Below are 22,707 nucleotides of genomic sequence, written 5' to 3'. Positions count from 1 at the left end.
CTTTGTGTGCATTAGAAATGGTGTCCCTTCTGGGCAGACGCAGGCAGAGCCCAGGAAGACGCCCTCAGAAGATTGGAAAAAGATTCCCCTTCTTCCTGGGAAGTTGTAGCTTGCGTCAGCACATATAATTCAATCGTGAGAATGCAGGCTGGGTTTTTGCCCCCACTTGGCTGAGTGAAGTGTACAGCGAACAACCTATGTAACTATTTGCTGGCCCTGGAGCCGACTCTGCCCCAGAGTCTGGGTGCCAGGTGCTTTGCGCGCATGGCCCATTTCAGTCACGCTGCAGTCCTGTCAGGAAAGAATCAGTGTTATTCTCATTCTACATTTGAGAAAACTGAGGCTTGCAGATATAAGGGCCAAAAGTTACACAGCTAGTGAGTGATGGGGCTGAGTTTCAGACTCCGCAGTCTCTTAACCACCAAGCAGCATGCCTAGAGTAGAGGTGAGAAGGAAGGAGAGAGCTGCGGTCTACATGAGCATCTGGACCTAGCATGGACAACTCACTCCTCCCTGGCTCTCGCTTTGTTCTTGTTGCGGGTGTGGTGGTGGTGGTGGGACTCAAAGACGGTAAAGATAGCTTTCTCCCCTCCCTGGGGAATCTGGGGGTTGTTTAAAAGGCCTGCTCCTCTTTTAGAAGGCAGGAGGGCCCCAAGGGAAGCAGAAGGTGACAGAAGGGGAAAGGGTCCTCTGATCATTGCTCACCCCACAGAGATCTTGAAAGGAGGGGTCTTGATCCAGCGGAACCCCCAGCTCTGCTACCAGGACACGATTTTGTGGAAGGACATCTTCCACAAGAACAACCAGCTGGCTCTCACACTGATAGACACCAACCGCTCTCGGGCCTGTAAGCCATGCCCCTCCCTGCTGCCTCTTCTCTCAGACAGCCTGACCCCAGCCCCAAACTCCCAACTTACAACCCAGTGCCTGCCCGCCACTGCCCCAGCCGCCTACACCACCCATTTCCTCCCTCTCTGTCCCTCCTGCCATCTCTCTGTGCCTCTTCATCTCTGGGGTTCTCTGTCTTGTCTCCCTCTGCTTATAGGTTGTGCCTCTGGTTTGGGGGCCTCTCAGCCTGTCTGGGTCCCTCCCTTGCTGTGCAGTTGGCCTCGTGGCCTCTGCTGCTGTTTGTGCCTCTCTCCATTATTAACCCGTCCTCTCGCTGTTAGACATCTCTCTCACTGCCTGTCTCTGGTTCTGTCCTCAGGCCACCCCTGTTCTCCGATGTGTAAGGGCTCCCGCTGCTGGGGAGAGAGTTCTGAGGATTGTCAGAGCCGTGAGTCTCAGGGAGGCCTGGAGTCAGGGAAGGGGAGGGCTGGGGCCGGGTGGAATGCAGGTGTCATACGGGTGACATGGGAGGGGTGGGATAACAGGCTTGGGGTGTCTCCCCTGGGCCAGGTAGTCTCCCTAGAAGGTGATGCTGATGAGGGTCTGGTGCCCAGGGCGCCACTCAGCCCTCATCCTGCCCTTTGCCCAACAGTGACGCGCACTGTCTGTGCCGGTGGCTGTGCCCGCTGCAAGGGGCCACTGCCCACTGACTGCTGCCATGAGCAGTGTGCTGCCGGCTGCACGGGCCCCAAGCACTCTGACTGCCTGGTATGTGCCTCTGCTTTGTGCCCAATGTGCTCTACCCCCCAGGATGCAAGGGGTGGGCACCCTGCCTGGTACTGCCCTATTGCCCCTGGCACACCAGGGCAAAACAGCACAGTGAAAGCCAGCCACCTGTCCCCCCAGGCCTGCCTCCACTTCAACCACAGTGGCATCTGTGAGCTGCACTGCCCAGCCCTGGTCACCTACAACACAGACACGTTTGAGTCCATGCCCAATCCCGAGGGCCGGTATACATTCGGCGCCAGCTGTGTGACTGCCTGTCCCTGTGAGTGCCAGGGAGAAACACAGTTTTCATCATTTTGGTGGGGAGGTTTGTTTCTGTAAATGGGAGCATATGGGGAGCACTGTCTGCATCTTGCTTTGAGAGCTGGTCATGACAGTTCCTGCCGAGCTGCCTTGTTCTTTCAACAGCTGTGGAGCAGGTGGCAGTAAGGAGAGGCAGCTAAGAGCCCAGACTTGGGAGCCAGACTGCCTGGGTTTGAAACCCAGCTCTATCAGTTAGTAGGCACGTGACCCTCTTGCTGTGCCTCAGTTTCCTCATCAGTAAAATGGGGGCAAGAATAGTCCCAACTGCATAAGATGGTTATAACATTTGAAAGAGTTAATATTTGTAAAGCTCTTAGAACAGTGCCTGGTATGTACTAAGTGCTCCTAAATGTTAGCTTTTATTCTATAGCCTGGCGAGGTCAGTTTTACCTTTCGTTTTGTTTTTGAGACTGAATTTAGTTAGCTCTATCGCAGTGGCGCGATCTCGGCTCACTGCAACCTCCGCCTCCCAGGTTCGTGCTATTCTCGTGTCTCAGCCTCCTGAGTAGCTGGGATTACAGGCGCCCACCACCATGCCTGGCTAAATTTTGTATTTTTAGTACAGACAGGGTTTCACCACGTTGGCCAGACTGGTCTCGAACTCCTGACTTCAGGCGATCCACCTGCCTCGGCCTCTGAAAGTGCTGGGATTACAGGCGTGAGCCACTGCACCCGGACTTTTTTTTTTGGCAGAGTCTCGCTCCATTGCCCAGGCTGGAGTGCAGTGGTGCAATTTTGGCTCACTGCAACCTCTGCCTTCCGCATTCAAGCAATTCTTGTGCCTCAGACTCTTAAGTAGGTGGAACTGCAGGCATGCACCACCATGGCTGGGTAATTTTTGTATTTTTAGTAGAGACGGAGTTTCACTATGTTGGCCAAGCTGGTCTCGAACTCGTGACCTCAAGTGATCCGCCCGCCTTGGTCTCCCAAAGTGCTGGGATTACAGGCATGAGCCATCGTGCCTGGCCTAGCTCAGTTTTATTTAACAGATCACCTATTTACTGATGGGCGTTTATGGACTGGGCTCAGACCTGGGGAACCTCTTTCCTCCTCTCACAGGAACAGGAGTGGGCCTTCAGATCCTGGCTGACTGTGTTAGGGAGAGGACAAAATGTAGAGCCAGACCATTTGGGTTCAAATCCTCGCTCCTCCACTCACTAGCACAATGACCTTGAATAATTTACAGAACTCTCTGCTTTGGTCTCCCTTTTTGCAAAATGGGAATCTCACAGTGCTGATCCCGTCTGGTTGTTGTGAGGGGTAAATGGATGTCAGGTGCTGATGCGTGGTAGGGCATTTAAGTATTGGTTGATATTATTCTTCTTGTGCCTGGGCACGGTAATGCTGCTCATGGTGGTGCACAAAGGGCCAGGGTATGTGGCTACATGTTCCTGATCTCCTTAGACAACTACCTTTCTACGGACGTGGGATCCTGCACCCTCGTCTGCCCCCTGCACAACCAAGAGGTGACAGCAGAGGATGGAACACAGCGGTGTGAAAAGTGCAGCAAGCCCTGTGCCCGAGGTACCCACTCACTGCCCCCGAGGCCAGCTGCAGTTCCTGTCCCTCTGCGCATGCAGCCTGGCCCAGCCCACCCTGTCCTATCCTTCCTCAGACCCTTTTGGGACCTAGTCTCTGCCTTCTACTCTCTACCCCTGGCCCCCCTCAGCCCTACAAGTGTCCCTATATCCCCTGTCAGTGTGGGGAGGGGCCCGGACCCTGATGCTCATGTGGCTGTTGACCTGTCCCGGTATGAAGGCTGAGACGGCCCCTTCCCCACCCACCCCCACCTCCTCAGTGTGCTATGGTCTGGGCATGGAGCACTTGCGAGAGGTGAGGGCAGTTACCAGTGCCAATATCCAGGAGTTTGCTGGCTGCAAGAAGATCTTTGGGAGCCTGGCATTTCTGCCGGAGAGCTTTGATGGGTAAGAGTGGGCACGATGACCTGAGACAGTGTCAGGGCAGACAGAGTCCTGAGGATCCAGATGTGGCAGCATCTCTTGGGGATGGCAGGAGACAGAAGTGGGGGAATCAAGAATGCAAAGAAAGCAGATGGGAGACCAGAGGAGCAGGGCCTTTGGTGGGTGGGGGTGATTATTTTTGTAAATGACATGCTATCCGTGAACAAGGACTTGTATGGAGGTCAGACCATCTCGATAAAGTAAAATTCCCTTTGAGTTCATAGCAGCTTTATTCAAAATATCCCCAAATTGGAAATAACTCAAATGTGCATCACTAGGTGAAGGAATAAACAAGTGGCAGTGTATCCATTTGGTGAAGTTCTACTTAGCAACCAAAGGAAACGAACTACCGATACAACATAAATGAATCTCAGAAACATTACATTGAGCAAAAGAAGCCAGAGACAAGATTCCATACTGTCTGATCCCCTTTATGTGAGGCTCTGAACCGAAAAAAACACTCTGTGGTGGGAGAGATCAGAACGGTGGTTGCCCCAGGGTGGGGGGCTTCAAAAGGGAGGCACACAAGGACATTTCTGGGGTAATAGAAATGTTCTGTATATTGATTGGGGTAGTGGATACATGAGCGAATCCATTTGTCAAAACTCATCAAACTGTGTGATAAGAGTCTGTGCATTATATTTATTTTATTTTTATTTTATTTCATTTTATTTTTTGAGATAGAGTCTCACTCTGTCAGCAGGCTGGAGTGCAGTGGTACGATCTCGGCTCACTGCAACCTCTGCCTCCTGGATTCAAGCAATTCTCCTGCCTCAGTCTCCTGAGTAGCTGGGACTACAGGTGTGTGCCACCATGCCCAGCTAATTTTTGTATTTTTAATAGAGATGGGGTTTCACCATGTTGGCAAGGATGGTCTCGATCTCTTGACGTCGTGATCCGCCCGCCTCAGCCTCCCAAAGTGCTGGGATTACAGGCATGAGCCACCACACCCGGTGCATTTTATTGTATATAAGTTATACTTCAATAAGAAATGAATTGGGGCCAGGCACGGTGGCTCACGCCTGTAATCCCAGCACTTTGGGAGGCCGAGGCAGGCAGATCACTTGAGGTCAGGAGTTCAAGACCAGCCTGGCCAACATGGTGAAACCCCATCTCTACTAAAAAATATAAAAAATTAGCCAGGCTTCCTGGCATGCGCCTGTAGTCCCAGCTACTTGGGAGGCTGAGGCAGGAGAATTGCATGAACTCGGGAGGTGAAGGTTGTAGTGAGCTGAGATTTCGCTATTGCACTCCAGCCTGGGCGACAGAGTGAGACCCTGTCTCAAAAAGAAAAAAAAAAAAGGGTCAGGCGCCGTGGTGCACACCTGTAATCCCAGCACTTTGGGAGGCTGAAGCAGGAAGATTGCTTGAGCCCAGGAATTCAAGAACAGCGTGGGCAACATAGTGAGATCCCATCTCTACAAAAAAACACAAAAAATTAGCCGGGCATGGTGGTACGCACCTGTAGTCTCAGCTACTAGGGAGACTGAGGTGGGAGAATCACCTGAGCCTGGGAGGTGGAAGTTGCAGTGGGTTGAAATCATGTCATCGTACTCCAGCCTGGGTGACAGAATGAGACCCTGTCTCAAAAAAAAAAAAAAAAAAAATTCCCTTTCACACTTCCTTTACCTCCACTCCCCTTTCCAGAGGGGACCATGGTTAACAGTGTGTGTGTTCACCTAGACCGTTTATGCATCTGTAGACACACACACAGTGAAGTGTGGTTTTCGTCGTTTTGGTGGGGAGGTTGGTTTCTGTAAATGGGAACATATAGGGAGCACTGTCTGCACCTTGCTTTGAGAGCCGGTCATGACAGTTCCTGTTGAACTGCCTTGTTCTTTCAATAGCTGCAGAGCAGGTGGCGGCAAGGAGAGGCAGCTAAGAGCCCAGACTTGGGAGCCAGACTGCCTGGGTTTGAAACCCGGCTCTACCACTTACTAGGCATGTGACCCTTGTGCTGTGCCTCAGTTTCTTCATCTGTAAAGTGGGGGCAAGAACAGTCCCAACTTCATAAGATGGTTATACCACCATGCCTGGCCAGATGATTATAAAGTTTGAATGAGTTAATATTTGTAAAGCTCTTAGAACAGTGCCTGGCAGATACTAGGTACTCCTAAATGTTGGTTTTTATTATGTGGCTGGGTGGCTCGGGGTTTTATATAACAGCTCCCCTATTTACTAATAGACATTTAGATCATGTTCCATTTTCACTCTTACAAACAGTTCCACTTTGTGTGTGGCTCTGGGAACATGGGCCAGTGTCTCCCTAGGCCACATTCCTAGAAATAAGATTTCTTTTCTTTTTTTTTTTTTTTGAGACAGAGTCTCGCTTTATCGCCAGGCTGGTATGCAGTAGTGTGATCTCGGCTCACTGCAACCTCTGCCTCCCGGGTTCAAGTGATTCTCCTGCCTCAGCCTCTCGAGTAACTGGGACTATAGGCGTGCGGCACCACACCCAGCTAATTTTTGTATTTGTAGTAGAGATGGGGTTTCACCATGTTGGCCAGGATGGTCTCCATCTCTTGACTTCGTGATCCGCCCGCCTCGGCCTCCCAAAGTGCTGGGATTACAGGCGTGAGCCACTGAGCCCAGGCAGAAATAAGATTTCTAGATCAAAGGATATAAATACTGTTTTGATAGATGTTGCCGAACTAAGGCCTGGGCTTTGAAGCCCAGGATGGGAACAGCTGGGCTCGATGGGCAAAGGGTTTGAGTGAAGGCATTCACGGTGGGGAGTGGCTGGCATGGCCAGTGCTGGGAGTGATGTCCACCCTGTTCCTGGCCCTGCTGACTCCTCTCCTGACCCCTCCAGGGACCCAGCCTCCAACACTGCCCCGCTCCAGCCAGAGCAGCTCCAAGTGTTTGAGACTCTGGAAGAGATCACAGGTGGGCTCTGTCTCTGCATCCTGTTCTGCAGGGGCTGGGAGTCCTTGTCCTGTCCCCACTCCTTTAATCTCACCCTCTGCCTGCAGGTTACCTATACATCTCAGCATGGCCAGACAGCCTGCCTGACCTCAGCGTCTTCCAGAACCTGCAAGTAATCCGGGGACGAATTCTACACAAGTGAGCACTGAGAAAGAGGGGGCCTGATGGGGAGGAGTCCCAGGGAGGAGTCCCTGTGGGAAGCTTTGGGCCTGAGGGAGTACTCCTGTAGCAGTAACCTTTCCATGAAAGTCTGCAGAGTGTGCTGGGGATGGAGGAAGATGAGAATAGCCTTTGCTGACCGGGAAGGGGTCCGTGGTAAGGTGCCCACCTTTCTCCCATAGTGGCGCCTACTCGCTGACCCTGCAAGGGCTGGGCATCAGCTGGCTGGGGCTGCGCTCGCTGAGGGAACTGGGCAGTGGACTGGCCCTCATCCACCATAACACCCACCTCTGCTTCGTGCACACGGTGCCCTGGGACCAGCTCTTTCGGAACCCGCACCAAGCTCTGCTCCACACTGCCAACCGGCCAGAGGATGAGTGTGGTAAGACAGGGAGCCCAGTGTGCGCACTCCCCATCTGCCAGCACACAGCAGTGCCCAGGGGGCCCTGGCAGCAGCGTTCTTGGACTTGTGCAGACTGCCCGTCTCTGTGCACCCTTCTTGACTCAGCACAGCTCTGGCTGGCTTGGCCTCTTGGCATGGCTTCTCTAGCTGGGTCCTACCTGCCTTGGCATCCTTCCCTCCCCCTCTGTTTCTGAAATCTCAGAACTCTTCCTCTCCCTACATCGGCCCCACCTGTCCCCACCCCTCCAGCCCACAGCCATGCCCAGAGCCAGTTCCCTGGTTCACTTGGACCTGGGGCCTCCCCTAAAAGTCCCCTGCGGTCCCTTCCTCCTCACTGCAGTGGGCGAGGGCCTGGCCTGCCACCAGCTGTGCGCCCGAGGGCACTGCTGGGGTCCAGGGCCCACCCAGTGTGTCAACTGCAGCCAGTTCCTTCGGGGCCAGGAGTGCGTGGAGGAATGCCGAGTACTGCAGGGGTATGAGGGGCGGAGGAGAGGGGTGGCTGGAGGGGTGCATGGGGCTCCTCTCAGACCCCCTCACCACTGTCCCTTCTCTCAGGCTCCCCAGGGAGTATGTGAATGCCAGGCACTGTTTGCCGTGCCACCCTGAGTGTCAGCCCCAGAATGGCTCAGTGACCTGTTTTGGACCGGTGAGCTGCTGGCGGGCTCAGAGCTGGGTGGAGGGAGGCAGCGAGGGGGATTGCCAGGGACTTGGCAGGATGGCGAGATGCAGTAGGGTGTGCTATCTGGTAAAATATCCCTGGAGAGGGCTCAGCGCTCAGACCTGAACAGCAACAGAGTGGCAGAAAAGGGGCCTGGGGGACACTGGGGCCCTTCAGACTATGAAAAGGTTCTAAGGAGGTCTGTGTTGGTGGCTGTGACTGTGGCTGTGCTAGGGTGGTGAGCCCTGTGGGCTCAGGCGTCAGACTACCTGGATTCAGACCCAGCTCCTGCTTCCAACCTTGGTTTTTTATTCCTAAAATGGGTATTGTAATAATACCTACCTTGCTGGGGTGTGGCAAGAATGAAATTAAACAGGGCTTGGCACAGTGAAGCACGGGAAAGGCTTTCTACAGAGCAGTGACTGTTGTTACTCGCTGTTACACCTTAGGTAATGCGTTTTCCTCTCTGGGTGCCTCCCATTTTCTGGCTCAAGTCCCTGCCCAGGATCAAGCTTGGAGGAGGGCCCCGAGGGAGGGGCCACAGAGACTGGGTGAAGAGCAAGGGTGTTTGTCCCAGGAGCATGGCGAAAATTGCTGCTGGGTGGCCTTGGGAAGCACAAAGGGGACCCAACTAAGGGCCTGATCCTACTGCCCTGGGGGTGTCAGTGCCAGCCCCCCACAAATCTTTTCTGCCCCCCCCCCAGGAGGCTGACCAGTGTGTGGCCTGTGCCCACTATAAGGACCCTCCCTTCTGCGTGGCCCGCTGCCCCAGCGGTGTGAAACCTGACCTCTCCTACATGCCCATCTGGAAGTTTCCAGATGAGAAGGGCACATGCCAGCCTTGCCCCATCAACTGCACCCACTCGTGAGTCCAACTGTCTTTTCTGCAGAAAGGAGGACTTTCCTTTCAGGGGTCTTTCTGGGGCTCTTACTATAAAAGGGGACCAACTCTCCCTTTGTCATATCTTGTTTCTGATGACAAAAATAACACATTGTTAAAATTGTAAAATTAAAACATGAAATATAAATTAATGCCCTAGCAGTTCTATCCCCACTGTTAATAATTTGAAATATTTTTCCTCTAGTTATTTTTGTCTGTGCACATTCTAATATGTATATATAAGTTAACATATATTAATATTATTCTCCAGTTATTTTTATCTGTGCACATTTTAACACACACACACACACACACACACACATATATTTTTAGACGGAGTTTCACTCTGTCGCCCAGGCTGGAGTGCAGTAGTACAATCTTGGCTCACTGCAGCCTCCACCTCCTGGGTTTAAGCAATTCTCCTGCCTCCGCCTCCTGAGTAGCTGGGATTACAGGAATGTGCTACCTTGCCTGGCTAATTTTTGTATTTTTAGTAGATAGGATTTCACCATGTTGGCCAGGCTGGTCTCGAACCCCTGACCTCAGGTGATCTGCCAGCCTCGGTCTCCCAAAGTGTTGGGATTACAGCGGTGAGCCACCATGCCCAGTCATATATTTCTTTTTAACAAATAGAATCATAGATCATACATATTGTTTGCAAATTGCTTTTTCTCACTTTCCAGAACCTTGAAATGTTTTTCCATGTTCTAACATGGTGATCTACCTTATTCTTTTAATTTTTCTTATTTAGTTGTCTTTACACATGAAACACATGAATACATCCTTGTGATAAACATTTTCAGTAACATAAAAGTATAAATGTTACAAAGCCAACGTGCCCTTTCACTCAACTCCCTGTCCACCCAGTCTCTCCTGTCTGCTGGGAGAACCACCGCATTGACTTGTGTGTTCACCCTTCCAGGCTCTTTTCTGCACACTTATATAGACATACTACATTTATATTAGGTCGAGTCAAATAAGATTGCTGTTTGTGTAAACCAAAAAGTGTCAAGAGCCTGGGCGCAGTGACTCACACCTGTAATCCCAGCACTTTGGGAGGCTGAGGCAGGCAGATCACTTGAGATCAGGAGTTCGAGACCAATCTGGCCAACATAGCGAGACCCCGTCTCTACTAAAAATACAAAAATTAGCCAGGTGTGGTGATGCTGTTCTGCACTTTGCTTTCCCCCCAAATTGAGGTATCCTTTCTTGTGAGTACAGACGGATCTACCATCTTTATTTTTTTTTTAATTACTCAACCTGTAACATGGATGTAATTTCACTTTGTTTTTGAGGGATATTGAGCTTGTTTCCCTGTTTTTGCAGTTTATTGCAATTGAGCTCTACACACACACAAGTGAGCCCTCTTTTGTATGCCCCCTAGTGGGAATACAGTGCTGGCAATGTTTATCACAAGGATATATTCATGCATTTCAATTTAAAGACAACTACATGAGAAAAATTAAAAGAATATGGATCCAGGCTGGGCATGGTGGCTCACGCCTGTAATCCCAGCACTTTGGGAGGCCGAGGCAGGCAGATCACCTGAGGTCAGGAGTTCAAGACCAGCCTGGCCAACATGGCAAAACCCCGTCTCTACTAAAAATACAAAAATTAGCCAGGCGTGGTGGTGGGTGCCTGTAATACCAGCTATTTGAGAGGTTGAGACAGGAGAATTGCTTGAACCTGGGCAGCGGAGGTTGCAGTGAGCTGAGATTGCACCAGTGCACTCCAACCTGGGCAACACAGCGCAACTCCGTCTCAAGAAAAAAAAGAAAAAAAAAAAAAAAGAATATGGGTCCAGATCCATACAGATCCTAGATCCAGATCACGGTGTTAGAACATGGAAAAACATTGCAAGATTCTGCTAAGTGAAAAAAGCATTTGCAAACAGTATGTACAGTCTATATTCAGAGGAGGAACTGCTGGGTCATAGATGATATTTCATAGGTGTTGCCAAACCGTTCTCTGGAGAAGTGGTATGGGTTTACCCCGGGATTCTTCTATGGAGGGAATAGTTGAGCTCCCGGGCTTGCTCCTCTGGGTGCCCCTCCCCACTTCCTACCCACCACAAGGAGCTGCAGGGGAGCGGGGCATGCCGGTTCCTTGGCTGGAGAAGGAGTCTCCTTGTGAGGTGGTAGAAGGAGCACTGATGGCCTTGAGCCCAGTTTCTGCCTTTGTCAAATGGGGATAATGACCCAGCCACACCCCTCCCAGGGTTGTTGTGAGGCTGGAAAGGTGGTTCCCAAGAGGGTGGTTCCCAGAATTGTTGATGAGACTGTTTCTCCTGCAGCTGTGTGGACCTGGATGACAAGGGCTGCCCCGCCGAGCAGAGAGCCAGGTTGGCCTGGACCCCAGGATGTACCCTTCATTGCCCTTCACTCCCCCACTGGATGCTGGGTGGTCACTGCTGTAGGGAGGGGACCCCCTGACATATGTCCCTTCCCACCCACTCTTCCACTGTGGAACCTCCTGTCATTTTCCACTTCACCAAGTGACAGAGGACCTGCTCAGATGCTGAGGGGAGGGGACTGCAAGGAAAGATGGCTAGGAAACCCAGTCCCTCCACACCCTGGAGTAACTTGATGCCTTGTGAGGGACACAGGCAAAGTTCAATTCCTTGGAAGTCAAGGGAGACTGAGAAGAGTACACCTGCAGCACTGAGGGAGTGATGAATTCTTAACTGGGGATGGTGGGAGGCTTCGAGTGGGAGGTGGCATTTGAGCTAGGCTTTGAGAGAGGAGCAGGTATTGCACTTGCATTTAGGGAGAAAGCATTGGGGTGCAAGGTGACACTGGAGGGGGAGGCATCAGGAAATCCAGGATGTCTTCAAAGTTCTGGTGTCGGGGGCTGTTGAGTAAGCACAGGAATAAGGGGGTCAAGTTAGAGTCAGGGTGGGGTCTGACCTGGATGCCATAGGCCCTGATCCCCAAGCCACAGGGTGGGACTTGACTGGGCAGTGGGGACCTTTGGAAAGGACTTTGGGGAGAAAAACAGACTGGAGTCTGTCTTAGGCAATCATCTGTCCGTGAAATGAGCATGTGTTACAGGCTTGGTATGTACCAGACCCTGTGCTAAGCAAGGGGGTGTGGAGAGGAGAGGGTGACAAGAATATTGGATCAACACCCGGGAGCTCCATCTATCCCAGGATGCACTATCTTTTTTTTATTTTTTTGAGACAGAGTCTCACTCTGCCTGCAGGCTGGAGTGCAGTGGCTCCATCTCGGTTCACTGCAACCTCTGCCTCCTGGGTTCAAGCGCTTCTTGTGCCTCAGCCTCCCAAGTAGCTGGGATTACAGGCACATGCCACCACACCCAGCTAATTTTTGTATTTTTAGTAGAGACGGGGTTTCACCATGTTGGCCAGGATGGTCTCGATCTCTTGACCTCAAGATCCGCCCACCTTGGCCTCCCAAAGTGCTGGGATTACAGACATGAGCCACTGTGCCCAGCCAGATACGCTTTTTATTGAGTGATTGAGACAGGGTCTTGCTCTCTTGTCCAGTCTTGAATGTGGTGGTGTAATCACAGGCTCACTGCAGCTTTGACCAACTGGGCTCAAGTGACCCTTCTGCAGTAGCTGGGACTATAGGAGCGTGCCACCACGCCTGGGTAATTTAAAAAAATTTTTTTTGTATAGACAGGGTCTCACTATGTTGCCCAAGCTGGTCTCAAACTCGTGGGCTCAAGTGATCCTCCAGTTTTGGCCTCCCAAAATGTTGGGATTACAGGAGTGAGCCACCACTCCTGGCGATGAGCCAAGTCTTTTTTTTTTTTTTTTTTTTTTTGATATGGAGTCTTGCTCTGTTGCCCAGGCTGGAGTGCAATGACACGATCTTGGCTCACTGCAACCTCTGCCTCCCAGGTTCAAGCAGTTCAAGCAATCCTCCTGTCTCAGCCCCCCAGTAGCTGGGATTACAGGCATGCGCTACCACGTCCGGCTAATTTTTGTATTTTTAGTAGAGATGAGGTTTTGCCATGTTGGCCAGGCTGGTCTTGAACTGCTGACCTCAGGTGATCCACCTGCCTCGGCCTCCCAAAGTGCTGGGATTACAGGTGTGAGCCATCGTGCCTGGCCGAGCCGAGTCTTAAAAGATGACCCTGTGGAGAAATGGTGGTCCAGGCTGAAGGGACAGCCTATGCAAACACTGGGAGGTGTGGAAAATCATGACCTGTGGGTGGAAATTTTGGCTAGAACATCAAAATCATCAGGTGTACATTCCTGTACCCATGCAGCAGTCAGAATCTCTGGGGGTGGGGCCCCAAAATTGTATGCATACAGACTGTGCGCTGATTTGTGATATTACTTAGGATTTTTTGACTTTACAATGGTGGAAAAGCAATAATATACATTCAGTATAAACCGTACTTTGAATACCCATACAGCCATTCTGTTTTTCACTTTTATTTTTATTTATTTATTTATTTATTTATTAATTATTTATTTTGAGATGTCATTTTGCTGTTGTTGCCCAGGCTGGAGTGCAATGGCGCAATCTTGGCTCACCACAACCTCCACCTCTCAGGTTCAAACGATTCTCCTGCCTCAGCCTCCAGAGTGGCTGGGATTACAGGCATGCACCACCACACCCGGCTAATTTTGTATTTTTAGTAGAGACGGGGCTTCTCCATGTTAGTCAGGCTGGTCTCGAACTCGCGAGCTCAGGTGATCTGCCCATCTCAGCCTCAAGCCACCATGCCCAGCCCTACTTTCAGTATTCAATAAATTACATAGCCAGGCACCGTGGCTCACACCTGTAATCCCAGCACTTTAGGAGGCCAAGGTGGGAGGATCCTTTGAGGCCAGAAGCTTGAGACCAGCCTGGGCAACATAGTGAGACCCCATTTCTACAAAAAATAAAAAAACTAGCTGAGTGTGGTGGCGTGTGTCTGTAGTCCCAGCTACTTGGGCAGCTGAGGTGGAAAGACTGCTTGAGCCCAGAGGTCAGGGCTGCAGTGGGCCATGATCTCACCACTGCACTCAGCCTGGGCAACACAGCAAGGCCCTGTCTCAAAAATAAATAAATAAATAACACAAACTTATTTAACAGTTTACTATAAAATAGGCTTTGTGTCAGATGATTCTGCCCAACTGTAAGCTGCTGGCAGTGTAAATGTTCTGAGCACGTGTAAGCCAGGCTAGGTGTCTTAAATGCATTTTCAGTTTCAACTTAGAATTGGTTTATCAGGATGTAGCCCCGTGGTGTTGAGGGGCATGTGTATTAACAGTCTCCTTGGTGACTTTTTTTTTTTGAGATGGAGTCTTGCACTGGCCGTAGTGCAGTGGCGCAATCTCAGCTCACTGCAACCTCTTGTCTCCCGGGTTCAAGCGATTCTCCTGCCTCAGTCTCCCAAGTAGCTGGGATTACAGGCACCCACACCACGCCCAGCTAATTTGTGTGTGTGTGTATTTTTAGTAGAGACGGGGGTTTCACTATGTTGGCCAGGCTGGTCTCGAACTCCTGACCTTGTGATCCGCCCACCTCAGACTCTCAAAGTGCTAGGATTCCAGGCATGAGCCACCATGCCCAGAGTCCTTAGTGATTTTTACACCATGAATTGTTGAAGCCCTAAGCCAGAGCCAAGGGCAAGAGTATAGAGAATCTGGAGATGCGGAGAGGGTTCTGATTGCCTACAAGGAGTTTGGACTTTATTGTGGAGGCAGCGGGGAGCCAAGGCAGGTTTTAGAGTAGGAGAGGGTCCAAGCCTGTGGGTCACCCTTCCGACTTCCCTTTCCGAATGCCAAACATTCATGTCCCCTGTGGGCCCCCTTTGTCCTTCCCACCCCAAATTAGCCCTCAATCCCTGACCCTGGCTTCTGCCCCCAGCCCTCTGACGTCCATCATCTCTGCGGTGGTTGGCATTCTGCTGGTCGTGGTCTTGGGGGTGGTCTTTGGGATCCTCATCAAGCGACGGCAGCAGAAGATCCGGAAGTACACGATGCGGAGACTGCTGCAGGAAACGGAGGTGAGGCGGGGTGAAGTCCTCCCAGCCCGCGTGGGGTCTGCACCGCCCCCGGCACTGACCCACCACCCCCTCACCCCAGCTGGTGGAGCCGCTGACACCTAGCGGAGCGATGCCCAACCAGGCGCAGATGCGGATCCTGAAAGAGACGGAGCTGAGGAAGGTGAAGGTGCTTGGATCTGGCGCTTTTGGCACAGTCTACAAGGTCAGGGCCAGGTCCTGGGGTGGGCGGCCCCAGAGGATGGGGGCGGTGCCTGGAGGGGTGTGGTTGGCAATTCTGATGGGAGGGGCAAGAGCTGGAGGCAGTGTTTGGGGGAGGGCAGTTACAGCAGAGAAGGGAGCGGGGCCAAGCCCTAGGGTGGTGAAGGATGTTTGGAGCACAAGTAATGATCTCCTGGAAGGCAGGTAGGATCCAGCCCACGCTCTTCTCACTCATATCCTCCTCTTTCTGCCCAGGGCATCTGGATCCCTGATGGGGAGAATGTGAAAATTCCAGTGGCCATCAAAGTGTTGAGGGAAAACACATCCCCCAAAGCCAACAAAGAAATCTTAGACGTAAGCCCCTCCACCCTCTCCTGCTAGGAGGACAGGAAGGACCCCATGGCTGCAGGTCTGGGCTCTGGTCTCTCTTCATTGGGGTTTGGGGAGATATGACTCCCGCAAACCTAAACTATTTTTTTGGAGACGGAGTCTTGCTCTGTCACCCAGGCTGGAGTGCAGTGGCGTGATCTTGGCTCACTGCAACCTCCACCTCCTGGACTCAAGCGATTTTCATGCCTCAGGCTCCTGAGTAGCTGGGATTACAAGCGCCCGCTAATTTTTTTTTTTTTTTTTTTTTTTTTTTTTTTTTTTTTGGAGACAGAGTCTTGCTCTGTCACCCAGGCTAGAGTGATATGGTGCGGTCTCAGCTCAGCCTCCCAGGTTAAAGCGATTCTTCTCCCTCAGTCTCCTGAGTAGCTGGGATTACAGGCGCGAGCCACCACGCCCGGCTAATTTTTGTATTTTTAGTAGAGATGGGATTTCACCATGTTGGCCAGGTTGGTGTCAAACTCCTGACCTCATGATCCGCCCGCCTCGGCCTCCCGAAGTGCTGGGATTACAGGCGTGAGCCACCGTGCCCGGCCTAATCTTTGTATTTTTAGTAGAGACGGGGTTTCACCATGTTGTCCAGGCTGGTACTTTGAGCCTTCACAGGCTGTGGGCCATGGCTGTGGTTTGTGATGGTTGGGAGGCTGTGTGGTGTTTGGGGGTGTGTGGTCTCCCATACCCTCTCAGCGTACCCTTGTCCCCAGGAAGCATACGTGATGGCTGGTGTGGGCTCCCCATATGTCTCCCGCCTTCTGGGCATCTGCCTGACATCCACGGTGCAGCTGGTGACACAGCTTATGCCCTATGGCTGCCTCTTAGACCATGTCCGGGAAAACCGCGGACGCCTGGGCTCCCAGGACCTGCTGAACTGGTGTATGCAGATTGCCAAGGTATGCACCTGGGCTCTTTGCAGGTCTCTCCGGAGCAAACCCCTATGTCCACAAGGGGCTAGGATGGGGGCTCTTGCTGGGCATGTGGCCAGGCCCAGGCCCTCCCAGAAGGTCTACATGGGTGCTTCCCATTCCAGGGGATGAGCTACCTGGAGGATGTGCGGCTCGTACACAGGGACTTGGCTGCTCGGAACGTGCTGGTCAAGAGTCCCAACCATGTCAAAATTACAGACTTCGGGCTGGCTCGGCTGCTGGACATTGATGAGACAGAGTACCATGCAGATGGGGGCAAGGTTAGGTGAAGGACCAAGGAGCAGAGGAGGCTGGGTGGAGTGGTGTCTAGCCCTTGGGAGAACTCTGAGTGGCCACCTCCCCACAACACACAGTTGGAGGCCTTCCTCTTCTGCCCTCCCAGGTGCCCATCAAGTGGATGGCGCTGGAGTCCATTCTCCGCCGGCGGTTCACCCACCAGAGTGATGTGTGGAGTTATGGTGTGTGGTGGGGGGTGTTGGGAGGGGTGGGTGAGGAGCCATGGCTGGAGGGAGGATGAGAGCTGGGATGGGGAGAATTATGGGGCCACCTCAGCATGTGAAGGGAGGCAAGGGGCTGCCTGTGCCCCACCTTGCAGGGTCTATGCACTTCCCAGGATTAGGGAAAGACCGGGTAGGGTCTGTCTCCTCGCATCACATCTCCCCCTGCTACCTGCCATGATGCTAGACTCCTGAGCAGAACCTCTGGCTCAGTACACTAAAGCTCCCTCTGGCCCTCCCACTCCTGACCCTGTCTCTGCCTTAGGTGTGACTGTGTGGGAGCTGATGACTTTTGGGGCCAAACCTTACGATGGGATCCCAGCCCGGGAGATCCCTGACCTGCTGGAAAAAGGGGAGCGGCTGCCCCAGCCCCCCATCTGCACCATTGATGTCTACATGATCATGGTCAAATGTGCGTGGCTGAGCTGTGCTGGCTGCCTGGAGGAGGGTGGGAGGTCCTGGGTGGAGGAGCCCACAAGGGGCATGAAAGGGGACCAGGATGTATGTAGACCCAGGAGCCCTGGTATGTTAGGAGCCTCAAAACCTTCTTGTATCCCTTTTACAGTCAAAGTCCAAAGCCACTCTTGAGGAACACTCTTGTACAAAATTAAGCTGGGCACAGTGGCTCATGCCTGTAATCCCAGTACTTTGGGAGGCTGAGGTGGGAGGATCCCTTGAAGCCAGGAGTTCAAGACCAGCCTGGGCAACATAGTGAGATCCTATCTCTACAAAAAATAAAAAAATTATCTGGGTGTGGTGGTGTGTGCCAGTAGTCCCAGCTACTCAGGAGAGGCTGAGGCAGGAAGATCACTTGAGCCTAGTTTAAGGTTGCAGTAAGCTATGATTGCACCACTGAAATCCAGCCTGGGTGACAGAGCGAAACCTCATCTCGAAAAAATAAAAAAGCAAACAAAAAGAAAAAAAAAAATTAAAAGGGAAACTAGAAGAGATGCCCAAAGGTTCTGGCTGAAGACCCCAGAGTCTGGTGCTACTTCTCTACCACCTGAGGGCTTTGGGCTGTCCCTTGGGACTGTCTAGACCAGACTGGAGGGGGAGTGGGAGGGGAGAGGCAGCAAGCACACAGGGCCTGGGACTAGCATGCTGACCTCCCTCCTGCCCCAGGTTGGATGATTGACTCTGAATGTCGGCCGAGATTCCGGGAGTTGGTGTCTGAATTCTCCCGCATGGCCAGGGACCCCCAGCGCTTTGTGGTCATCCAGGTACTGGGCCTCTGTGCCCCATCCCTGCCTGTGGCTAAGAGCACCCTCCTGCAGAGGGTGGGAAGGAGAGATGAGTCCAGTATGCCAGGCCCCTCACGGAAGGCTGCATGCTGGGCTGGGGAGGGGCCACCATCCTGCCTCTCCTTCCTCCACAGAATGAGGACTTGGGCCCAGCCAGTCCCTTGGACAGCACCTTCTACCGCTCACTGCTGGAGGACGATGACATGGGGGACCTGGTGGATGCTGAGGAGTATCTGGTACCCCAGCAGGGCTTCTTCTGTCCAGACCCTGCCCCGGGCGCTGGGGGCATGGTCCACCACAGGCACCGCAGCTCATCTACCAGGGTCAGTGCCCTCGGTCACACTGTGTGGCTGTCTGCTTACCTCCCCCAACCCCGGTGGACTAGGGTCCCTTTCTCTGATGTTCCCTCAACTGTCACCTCTCAAGGAAACCCCATTATCCCTACAAAAAATTCTTACTGCCTTCCAACCCCTGTGACCCCATTCTCTCCACGGTGACTGTGTCATACCCCAAAGGTGACCTCTGTTTTTCTCCTGTGACCCTGTCACCTTCCATGGAGTCCCCATCCCAGATCCGTGAGTGACCCCCATCATGACTTTCTTTCTTGTCCCCAGAGTGGCGGTGGGGACCTGACACTAGGGCTGGAGCCCTCTGAAGAGGAGGCCCCCAGGTCTCCACTGGCACCCTCTGAAGGGGCTGGCTCCGATGTATTTGATGGTGACGTGGGAATGGGGGCAGCCAAGGGGCTGCAAAGCCTCCCCACACATGACCCCAGCCCTCTACAGCGGTACAGTGAGGACCCCACAGTACCCCTGCCCTCTGAGACTGATGGCTACGTTGCCCCCCTGACCTGCAGCCCCCAGCCCGGTATGGAGTCCAGTCTAAGCAGAGAGACTGATGGGCAGGGGAGGTGGGGACCTTCAGCCCAGGGTCCACTGTGGGGGCAGAGGGAGTGGCAGAGACACCGGGGTTCCTTCCCCTAATGGGTCACCTTCTCTTGACCTTTCAGAATATGTGAACCAGCCAGATGTTCGGCCCCAGCCCCCTTCGCCCCGAGAGGGCCCTCTGCCTGCTGCCCGACCTGCTGGTGCCACTCTGGAAAGGCCCAAGACTCTCTCCCCAGGGAAGAATGGGGTCGTCAAAGACGTTTTTGCCTTTGGGGGTGCCGTGGAGAACCCCGAGTACTTGACACCCCAGGGAGGAGCTGCCCCTCAGCCCCACCCTCCTCCTGCCTTCAGCCCAGCCTTCGACAACCTCTATTACTGGGATCAGGACCCACCAGAGCGGGGGGCTCCACCCAGCACCTTCAAAGGGACACCTACGGCAGAGAACCCAGAGTACCTGGGTCTGGACGTGCCAGTGTGAACCAGAAGGCCAAGTCCGCAGAAGCCCTGATGTGTCCTCAGGGAGCAGGGAAGGCCTGACTTCTGCTGGCATCAAGAGGCGGGAGGGCCCTCCGACCACTTCCAGGGGAACCTGCCATGCCAGGAACCTGTCCTAAGGAACCTTCCTTCCTGCTTGAGTTCCCAGATGGCTGGAAGGGGTCCAGCCTCGTTGGAAGAGGAACAGCACTGGGGAGTCTTTGTGGATTCTGAGGCCCTGCCCAATGAGACTCTAGGGTCCAGTGGATGCCACAGCCCAGCTTGGCCCTTTCCTTCCAGATCCTGGGTACTGAAAGCCTTAGGGAAGCTGGCCTGAGAGGGGAAGCGGCCCTAAGGGAGTGTCTAAGAACAAGAGCGACCCATTCAGAGACTGTCCCTGAAACCTAGTACTGCCCCTCATGAGGAAGGAACAGCAATGGTGTCAGTATCCAGGCTTTGTACAGAGTGCTCTTCTGTTTAGTTTTTACTTTTTTTGTTTTGTTTTTTTAAAGATGAAATAAAGACCCAGGGGGAGAATGGGTGTTGTATGGGGAGGCAAGTGTGGGGGGTCCTTCTCCACACCCACTTTGTCCATTTGCAAATATATTTTGGAAAACAGCTAGGCACCGGCCTATGTCTGGGGGTGGCTCTGTGCCATCCCTTCCTGCTCACTTTACACTCAATTCCTCTTTTCCTGGAGGGAGTGGCTGGGAATCTTCAGAAAGCTTGGATGAGGAGCCAGACATCCAGTTCTCCAGCTTCAGGGTTGGGGGAGATCGGGAAGCTGGATTCAGATCTGAGAGCCCTTTGACGACCAGATCATTCTTATTTAGAACGAACTAATTCCTAAGGCCACTCACCAGAATGGGGTTATTTCCTCCTTGTGAGTGAGGAGAGTGGCGGGTAGGGTGGGGGAAAGACGAGGCAGGGTCTACTGTGGGACTCATTTTCCTTGCCTTGGCTATGCCAGAGGAGCTCACTGACCTAAGGAGTAGCTGTCCAGAAAGCCCACCCAGCCAGCACAGCCACCCTGGCGGTACAAAGGCTGGGCTGACCGGACTTCTGTGCCCCCCACATTCCCAGACTGGACGTATAAAAACACACACTAGTTAGCATTAGTGTTTGTAGCGTCACTTTACTGCCAATAGCTGACATTGCCCTGGGTTAGGGGAGAATAAATAAAATCTGTGGCATCAGACAGGTATTACCGAGGTGAAGAGTGGACTGGGCTTTCGTGGGCACTTACCCTGGGAAGGGGGTATGAGGTGGCTGGAGAAGTGTCCATGGAGAGTGTCTCTCTCCTGCCCCCAAGGCCACGGAATCTTCTATTCCTTCTTTGTACCCAAAGGGGCAAAGTGGAGGCCAGGGTCTCTTTGCTAAGGAGCTAAGTAGGGGAAAGAGGCAGGGGGAGCTCCCAGCAGGACCAAAGGGAGACCAAGGTTTGGACCCCAGAACAGAGCAGGAACCCAGAGTCCTGTGCAGTCAAAGGATGACGCAGGGAGGACGGCTGTTGGTGATCTTTTCTAGGGGTTCTCCATTACTGGCTCTTCGGATGGCCTCAATGAGCTAGAGGACAGAGATGTGGAATGACAGGATGATGCACTGTTGGGGTAGGGTGACCAAGAGGTCCTCCCAACGCTGTAAATACTCACATCTTTCTCATAGGGAAAGCCCCCATTCTCCAGCTTGGAGAACACCAGCTGTCCATTTATCTCTATCTCAAAGGCACCTGGTAAGAAATCAACAGATAAATAAATGGTACACTGAGAACATAGGCAGAAGTTAGGAGTTCCTCCAAAGGGGTCCTCCGCCTTCAAGTCCCCCATCAATCCCACTGGAGACCCATTTGTAGCTCCTTAAGCAATTCCCCAACCCTGGGTCAACTCCAGGGAACCTGAGGGAGGCCTCGCCTGTGAGCCCCTCGCAACACTCAATAAAGGACTCCCTCCCCTCCAACCCTACACGATTGCAGTCTAATAGGTTTTTCCCCACAGGCCTCTGTGACACCCCCTGACCTATGGAAGGGAACTCATGTTGGCCGGACATTTTACCACGTGCCAGGCACTGCGGGCACTTTACATAAAGCAGCCAATGTCAGAACTAGAAAGCGGGAGAGCTGGGATTCAGAGCACAGACTGACTCAGCAGGTGTTCTGCGAGCCTCACCTGTGCCCCCCAGGCGCGACTCGATCTCGATGCCCGGATACTGCTCCTTCACAGCACTGGCCAGCTCCAGGTAGGTCGCCTCGAAGCCGCAGGGTTCACTGGGGAGTCAAGAGATGGGGCTGGGCTGGGGATTCGGGGGTGGGGCCTCCCGTGGACCCACCTCCGTCCGGCCCGCGGGACCAGGGTGGGGGTCCTCCAGCCGGGGCCGCTCACCAGTACTCCACCACGATGCGGACCCCACTGCCCGGCTCGACCTCCTCGGGAGGGGGCGCTACAGACGTCTGCCCCGGCTCCCCGCTCATCGCGGCCGGCTCCGCTCGGGCCCCTTCTTCCGGGTGTGACGCGAGCCGCCGTCACGTGACGGGGCGGGGCCTCTAGAGCGGGGAGGGGCCGAGGGTGGCGTTCCGGCGCCCCCTGCGGGTCTCCGCCACTGCTACGTTTTGACCTCGTAGGGCAGCTCCGGAGCTCGCTCCCCGGGCAGGGGGTGGGTCCGGTCCAGACTCTCCTTCCCTGGCCCGGTCTCCCGGAGTGCCGGGCTTCCCCACTCCCCACTCCCGGTGTCCGCTGGACTTCATGGCTTCATTTACTCTAATGGACTTAGACTGCAAAGCGCTTTTCAGTTTACAAAAGAAAGAGAAAGTGGTGGGGCAAGTATCCTGGGGATGGGGGTGGGTGTGGCTGATGCATGAAATAGTTGACATTTTCTCGCTAACATGCCGATGGCATTTTTTTTTTTTTTTTTTTTTTTTTTTTTTTTTTTTTGAGACGGAGTTTCGCTCTTGTTGCCCAGGCTGGAGTGCAATGGCGCGATCTCGGTTCACTGCAACCTCTGCCTCCCGGGTTCAAGCGATTCTTCTGCCTCAGCTTACCGAGTAGCTGGGACTACAGGCGCGTGCCACCGCACCCGGTTAATTTTGTATTCTTAGTAGAGACAGGGTTTCATCATGTTGGTCAGGCTGGTCTCGAACTCTTGACCTCAGGTGATCCACCAGCCTCGGCCTCCTAAAGTGCTGGAATTACAGACATGAGACACCGCGCCTGGCCCAGTTTTTTGTTTGTTTGTTT

At 53.2% G+C, this 22,707-nt stretch overlaps 2 protein-coding genes across 10 annotated transcripts in view; one reads left to right on the top strand and one right to left on the bottom strand.

The window, feature by feature from the left end:
• ERBB2 (erb-b2 receptor tyrosine kinase 2) overlaps positions 1-20,095 on the top strand; it is a 40,446-nt gene extending 20,351 nt beyond the window's left edge. For 4 of the 9 annotated variants that reach the window (XM_054671552.2, XM_054671551.2, XM_063798612.1 and 1 more), the window contains 25 exons: positions 713-847; positions 1,208-1,276; positions 1,481-1,596; positions 1,735-1,876; positions 3,322-3,441; positions 3,716-3,842; positions 4,563-4,679; positions 6,691-6,764; positions 6,851-6,941; positions 7,145-7,344; positions 7,706-7,838; positions 7,921-8,011; positions 8,728-8,888; positions 11,197-11,244; positions 14,732-14,870; positions 14,950-15,072; positions 15,324-15,422; positions 16,160-16,345; positions 16,483-16,638; positions 16,761-16,836; positions 17,141-17,287; positions 17,998-18,095; positions 18,251-18,439; positions 18,731-18,983; positions 19,126-20,095. In XM_054671552.2, the coding sequence (XP_054527527.1) occupies positions 713-847; positions 1,208-1,276; positions 1,481-1,596; positions 1,735-1,876; positions 3,322-3,441; positions 3,716-3,842; positions 4,563-4,679; positions 6,691-6,764; positions 6,851-6,941; positions 7,145-7,344; positions 7,706-7,838; positions 7,921-8,011; positions 8,728-8,888; positions 11,197-11,244; positions 14,732-14,870; positions 14,950-15,072; positions 15,324-15,422; positions 16,160-16,345; positions 16,483-16,638; positions 16,761-16,836; positions 17,141-17,287; positions 17,998-18,095; positions 18,251-18,439; positions 18,731-18,983; positions 19,126-19,481 (3,446 nt within the window). In that variant the 3' untranslated portion in view covers positions 19,482-20,095. Of the gene's footprint in view, positions 1-712; positions 848-1,207; positions 1,277-1,480; positions 1,597-1,734; positions 1,877-3,321; positions 3,442-3,715; positions 3,843-4,562; positions 4,680-6,690; positions 6,765-6,850; positions 6,942-7,144; positions 7,345-7,705; positions 7,839-7,920; positions 8,012-8,472; positions 8,575-8,727; positions 8,889-11,196; positions 11,245-14,731; positions 14,871-14,949; positions 15,073-15,323; positions 15,423-16,159; positions 16,346-16,482; positions 16,639-16,760; positions 16,837-17,140; positions 17,288-17,997; positions 18,096-18,250; positions 18,440-18,730; positions 18,984-19,125 lie in introns of all 9 variants that reach the window. The other 5 variants (XM_063798613.1, XM_063798614.1, XM_016930753.4 and 2 more) reach the window with 2 other exon arrangements.
• A 501-nt stretch (positions 20,096-20,596) lies between these two features.
• Positions 20,597-21,991, bottom strand: MIEN1 (migration and invasion enhancer 1). The gene is made up of 4 exons (NM_001243847.2): positions 21,856-21,991; positions 21,643-21,740; positions 21,130-21,206; positions 20,597-21,043 (listed from the first exon to the last, which is right to left on the bottom strand). Exons 1-4 carry the CDS (start codon positions 21,942-21,944, stop codon positions 20,960-20,962), a joined length of 348 nt encoding a protein of 115 aa, NP_001230776.1. The 5' UTR covers positions 21,945-21,991; the 3' UTR covers positions 20,597-20,959.
• Between the last annotated feature and the right edge of the window lie 716 nt (positions 21,992-22,707).

The sequence above is a fragment of the Pan troglodytes genome, chromosome 19 (genome assembly GCF_028858775.2).
Source record: "Pan troglodytes isolate AG18354 chromosome 19, NHGRI_mPanTro3-v2.0_pri, whole genome shotgun sequence".
NCBI lineage: Eukaryota > Metazoa > Chordata > Mammalia > Primates > Hominidae > Pan > Pan troglodytes.
This window is presented reverse-complemented; position numbering and strand designations above follow the sequence as displayed.